General features: G+C 34.4%; 1 protein-coding gene across 3 annotated transcripts in view; it reads left to right on the forward strand.

Moving 5' to 3' along the window:
• TSNAX (translin associated factor X) overlaps positions 1 to 5,582 on the forward strand; it is a 37,055-nt gene extending 31,473 nt beyond the window's left edge. Inside the window, exons 5-7 of one of the 3 annotated variants that reach the window (XR_001495323.3) lie at positions 9 to 136; positions 2,688 to 2,852; positions 3,748 to 3,835. Coding sequence is in view for 2 of the 3 variants with exons in the window: in NM_001076006.4 (NP_001069474.2) it covers positions 9 to 136; positions 3,748 to 4,125 (506 nt within the window). In the remaining variant the exon portion in view is untranslated. Of the gene's footprint in view, positions 1 to 8; positions 137 to 2,687; positions 2,853 to 3,747 lie in introns of all 3 variants that reach the window. The other 2 variants (NM_001076006.4, NM_001314062.2) reach the window with 2 other exon arrangements.
• The last annotated feature ends 646 nt before the right edge of the window (positions 5,583 to 6,228 follow it).

Genomic DNA, 6,228 nt, shown 5'->3' on the forward strand with positions numbered 1-6,228 from the left:
TTTTTCAGGACTGCAGGAATATGTGGAGGCTGTCTCTTTTCAACACTTCATCAAAACACGATCACTTATCAGTATGGATGAAATTAATAAACAGTTGATTTTTTCAACAGAAGACAATGGGAAAGAAAATAAGACTGTAAGAATTTAAAATCATATTTCACATTTATTACATAATTTACACAGCAGTGTGATGATTGTAGGAGATTCATTGGCTTATAATGCAAAGAATATTGCATATTGTTCTTTCTAAAGTGTGATTTCATAGATTCCCAGCTAGGGAAATGGTCTTTCTAAATACATTAGTTAGTGGCTCAACGACTGTGGGTAGGTTGGGGGGAACAGTACCCTTTTATGTAAAGCATTACGGAGTGGTTATTGCGTTAAGTTCACTTTTAGTTTTACTGTGTATTTGCTCTGTGCCCTTTATAAACACTGTGTCATTTAATCCTTTTATTAAACTTATGAGGTAAGAATTACTACCCTCATTTCACAAAAGGCTTTTACAGAGTTTAAGTAACTTATCAAGCCCTAGTCAAGCAAGTGTGACAGCTAACTTGGAAACCAGGCGTCTTGAATCCAAAGCCAGGAGTGTCCTTGTCACCCTTCCAGTGTTTCTCACCATGTGCCACGGGGACCCCGTGCCAGGTATCTACCTCAAAGGAGTGTTTTAAAGGATTTGATTTAAAGATTTTAAATTAGGTAGTATACAGCACATGCCACATAGGTGCCCAAAAGTTAGTAGTCATTATAAGAGCCAATGTAAAGTTGTTATGATATAGTGAGAGATGTTAATCTAATCACTGAGTTCATAATGCTTGTATCTGAAATAGTGTAATTCATCTTTTAAATAAATACTGTTTTTTCCCCCCTGAGTTTCAAGACATAATATTTAGGCCATGAGATAAAATTTTGAGTATTAGATAGTCTCCTAAGATATTAATACACTTAAAGGTACAATTAAACAGTTTTTTTCTTTTCTTTATTTTTCATCAGTTTTTCTTTCATTATTATTTTAAAAAATCTGTCAAGTAGGCAGAAAGTGGAAGAAGGTATGGAAATCATATTTTCTTGAATGTTAATAAAATATTAATACTGAAAAGTGAGATAATTTGGCATGACAGGTGTAGCTTACTTCAGGGAAACCATATATTTTCTCAATTTTAAAAATTATGCGAATTTTATTGAGGAAATTCATCGTGAGAAGTAAAATTCTTTCATATTTTTAGTTCATTTAGTAAAGATTGAATTACAAAAAGAAGTAAGGGGAGCCTATGTGACCCTGCTTTTTAAATATATTCTAAGATTAGGATGTCATAATCATACACACGTGTCTTCTCAAAATGTTAAGACCACGTTCATAAATAATATTTCCTTTTAGTGCTAGAGATTCATTTTGGTGCTGAAATTTCTGGAAATCCAATAGGGGAAGGTATTTTGCTCTGACTTACATATTGAGAGTAGTGTCAAACCATTTAATTCTTTAAAACTTCTTATGAAAAATTCAAATGCACAAGAAAAGTGGAGAGAATAGTCATACATGAACACCCATGTACCCACTATCTGGGTTCAATAATTGTTAATATTTTGCCTTATTTGCTTCATCTAAATGTTTTTTGCTCAGTTAGTTTAAGTTATAGGTATCCTGATATTTTTCCCCTAAATACTTCAAGTCTATTGTGAAAAATTGCATTTTAAGTAATTTTATTTTCCCTGGTTTCTAATATATATTATCAGTAAAGCAGAATTTATTTCCTTGACAGTTTGTTGATTTTCTTAACATGCCTTTTTCTTCAAAATCAACTTTTTAATTATATTCAGGGAACTCCTAATGATGGAAACAAAGAACAGTAATGTTTTCTTAAGCAAAAATTATTTGTATAAATGACTTATAAAAACGCCAGCCGCTTCCCCACCCCCCCACCACTCCCACCATAATCTATGCTTTCCAAAAAGATATCAGTTCTCTTAACAGTTAATAGAAATGAAATATAGCAGGTCAGACTATACTTGGGGAGCTGACTTTGGATACTTACCCAGTTCTAACCATTAACTAGTGATATTACCTGCAGTGTTTCTGGGACCTCATTTCTTATACTCCATATTGAGAAGATTGGAACATATGGTCTCTGAAAAGTCCAACAGTGTTATGAGTCATGTCCTTAATACAAAGCAACCAGAATCATCTATAAGACCTAAATTTCACTCTGTCATTTGCTCACTTAATTCTCAGTGTCTCTGTTACCTGTAGGTAAAGTTCTAATTTCTTATCGTGGCTTTCTCCCCTTGCTCTATCCCTTGTTCTGTCTTTCTAGACTCATCCCATACTACTTCTTACTTTAAATTTTACTCTAAAGAAATACCTCACTTGTTCCTCATGTACACAGCACAGTTCTCATCTGCATGCTATTGCAGTTTCCTCTGCCTGAAATGTCCTTCAGTATAATTGCAACCCACCTAAGTCTCATCAGACTTTTAATAACAGTTCAGACATCGCCTCTTTCAGAAAGAATCCATTAGAGAGAAGTTGATGTGGAGAGAGGAGATTGGTGTGGTGACGGTAATGGTGATAGCAGCTAACATTTATTGAGTATTTACTTTGTGTTGGGCATTATGCCAAGAACTTGGTAAATGTTATCTCATCCTTAAAAATAAACCTCTGAGGTAGGTACTGTTATCCCATTTTACAGATGAGGAAACTGAGGTTTAGAGAGATGAAATAACTTGCCCAAGGGCATACACCTTATGAAGCAAGGTCCTGGAAGAGGTGGGAGGAGATGGGTCAAGGTCATTTGGAAGAGTTAACCTCAAACAAGAGGAGGGACAACTCATCATCTGAGACTGAAGGATAGAAGGTAAAGATGGATGTGGACATAAATAAGTTTTTTTGTTTTGTTTTATTTTGTTTTTAGGGATAAGGTAATTGAGTGAGCTTATGCCAGGGGATCTGGCAGATAACCAGGCCAGTGAAAGTAGGCAAGATTGTTTACTGAGAGTGAAGAGGTTTGGGATTGAGTAAGGGGCTGAGGAGAAAAGTAGTGAAGGTTTGAAATAGTGTTCAAAGAGACGGGCGAGAACCATCTAGGAAATAAGTAAAGGATTGGTGAGTAATTTGTAGTGGTACAAACGCTATACAGTTGTGATCGTTATTATTATTTTTTAGCCTAGTGGTACTCAGTACTTGAATAAAGCACTAACAAGAATAGTTTTTAATACTGATTCAGGGTGTGTTTTTGCTGGGCAGGTGCAGTAGAAAAATAGGAGTCTGAAGAAACTGAGGAGGATATAGCAAGAGAGTGTTAGTGTTAAATCATGATGGTCAGTGCCGAGTGGGGACAGAAGAGAGGTCAGAAAAGGACTAAGTGACTGAGAAAATCATGACTGGATCATAAACCTGGAGGGCTTTATGATTTGCCATTTAAATATGTAAGCCATTGTCATGTGATGAAGTCATTAGGCCTTAAGAATGTCTTTATTTTATATGTCAAGTGAAGTTGGAAATGGTTGATTTTATAATGATACAATATTAGATTTCAGAATTATCTTGAAGTCGTAAATTCAACTCCTTGCTGAGGGCATGAGTTCTTCTTGTAACATCTTGAATGGTCATTTAACAAAATGGATCATTTTATTTAGAGAAGATTAGTATGGTTGACTCGCTGTTGATTTTGTGCCTTATATGTATACATAGTCACTCTTTTTCACAGTGTATTTTCTTTGTGTGTGTGTGTGTTTATTTTTTTTTACCAGCCTTCCTCTGATGCACAGGATAAGCAGTGCGGAACTTGGAGACTGAGAATCACGCCTGTTGATTACCTTCTGGGAGTGGCTGATTTAACTGGAGAGTTGATGCGAATGTGTATTAACAGTGTCGGGAACGGGGACATTGACACTCCCTTTGAAGTGAGCCAGTTTTTACGTCAGGTTTACGATGGGTTTTCATTCATTGGCAATACCGGACCTTACGAGGTTTCGAAGAAGCTGTATACTTTGAAACAAAGTCTGGCCAAAGTGGAGAACGCTTGTTATGCCTTGAAAGTCAGAGGTTCAGAAATCCCAAAACACATGCTGGCAGACGTCTTTTCAGTTAAGACAGAAATGATTGATCAAGAGGAGGGCATTTCTTAGGATAACATTACTCAGTTGTTTTTCTCTTAAGAACTCCTAAGAGAGACCAATTTGTAAGACTGTTATTTAGTATATCATTTGACTTTATTGTGGCTTTAGAAATGTTTTCAGTTGTACTTGTTTTAAATTGTATACAGGCTGTACATAAAATTACCAAAATGAATCATTTCTTATATCTTACTCATGAAAATTTGCATACAGATGTGTTTGCATATATGCCTATTTGAATTTTTGTTGGCTAAACTTCGTCATTTATCTTTGTTAAATGTGAACATGCTTCAGAGTGCACTTTCTGCCATACCTGTTTTAATTTACTTTGTGTGAATTTTGGAGTGGTAATATTTAGTGGAAGACATTTATAGTTTAAGTTGGTGATTTTTTTAATATATAGAAAGATTTCTTAATTACACATCTGGACTTGAGTTTCCTATTTAAATTTCTTGGTAATATTGTGCCAAGCCTCCAAAATAGGCTTATTCCATAGAATAAGAATTAAAATTATTATTAATGTACTTTAATTCTATGAGGTATTGTAGTGAGAATTCATACTATATTCTGGCTAATTTTAGGTCATTTTGAATCCATATGAAACAGCCTTCCAGAAAAATTGACAGGTACCCAGATGTTAGTTTCTACATTTAATTTTTGTCCTTTATCACAGAAAGTCTGATAGAGAATTGGCACTAACATTGTAATATTGCCACTAATGTTTGAATTGAATTATATAATTGCACACACAACTGAAAAGCTAATGATTATTTAGTAATTTTTCTTGTTATTGTATTTCATTAGGCATGTGTGGAGGCTTTCCTATTCTAACATCTATAAGAAATTACATCTAAATATTATAATGAAGTTTTGAAATCTTTGAAATATTAAGTTAACCCAAATCTTTATAGTTGTCCAGTTGTGTTAATTGATACATAAAAAGTTGCCAAAGAAGATTTATCACATACAATTCAGCAATAAGACAATTGTCAACACAGTTGGGAATAACAAGTAGTATCACTAGTAATAGAAGCAGCCTCACTAGTAATATTTAGAATTGGAGTTTGCCTACTAAAGTTAGTTGTAGATTATTCCCTGTGGTGTGAAACTGACTTGAGCATGGCACTGTTGGCTGACAACTAGACATTTTCTTTTGGTTTTGTGAGTTTTGAGAGTCTAGATATTGGATTTTATTTTTGGAAAGATTAGCCGCTCTGTTTGCAAGGGCTTATTCTTGGAAAGTGTAATTTTCCAAAAATTATCACCTAAAGGAAAATAAAATATATACATGCCTAATAGACTAGGTTTGTTTGTTGTTTATTCTGGTGGTAGTATGTATTTTTGGTTTCCCTATTCAAAGATACTGAAATAGTTTTATTACATATTTTTGTTTCTTTTGCCACTTGAAGTTGATGGATATCTTATAGATGTTTAAAACTGAACTCTTTGAATAAAATATTAAAATATAATAGTTTAGCTTATTTTTTGATCCGTTGAGAAATATTTCATCAAACTGTTAAGAAGTTTTAGCCTTAACAGGAAACTTGATACAGACTTGCTTAATATAGAGATTTATGATTTCTTAAAATGGGTCCAGAAGTAGTGAGAGTTTCAGGAAAGACACCTCTCATTGACGCAAACTGGGTCACTTTCCTATCCCTTTAAACCAGCTGGTGGAAAGGAAGATGAGATCACCTTAATGTATCAAAGTGTCCATTATCTGAGAGAAGAGTGAACACAAGAAACTGAATTAGGGTGTTACCATCATAGGGGAAGGGGAAATGGCCTTTGGGTTCATAGTCAGCACTATCTGCTACAGGTGGATTGGTGCCATGGCTATTGATGCATTTCTGCGTTACATGTTACACTAACACAGTAGGTGTTAGGCCTGGATGGTAGAGGATCTCTAAGTATATCCTGAATGTCTCTCAGTTTTAAAATGGTTGCTCTGATACCATCACCTGTGATAATGTTTTTCATCTTTATTATAAAAAGAAGCTGGTTCTAGGTAACACCGCAAGTTCCTGAAAAATTCTAAAATAAAATTGGGTATTTCTTTCATAAGTAATTGCTGCATGTATTAAATCAGTGTTTTTTCCATAATAAAGATTGCAG

The sequence above is a fragment of the Bos taurus genome, chromosome 28, assembly GCF_002263795.3.
Source record: "Bos taurus isolate L1 Dominette 01449 registration number 42190680 breed Hereford chromosome 28, ARS-UCD2.0, whole genome shotgun sequence".
In the NCBI taxonomy this organism is placed as follows: Eukaryota; Metazoa; Chordata; class Mammalia; order Artiodactyla; family Bovidae; genus Bos; species Bos taurus.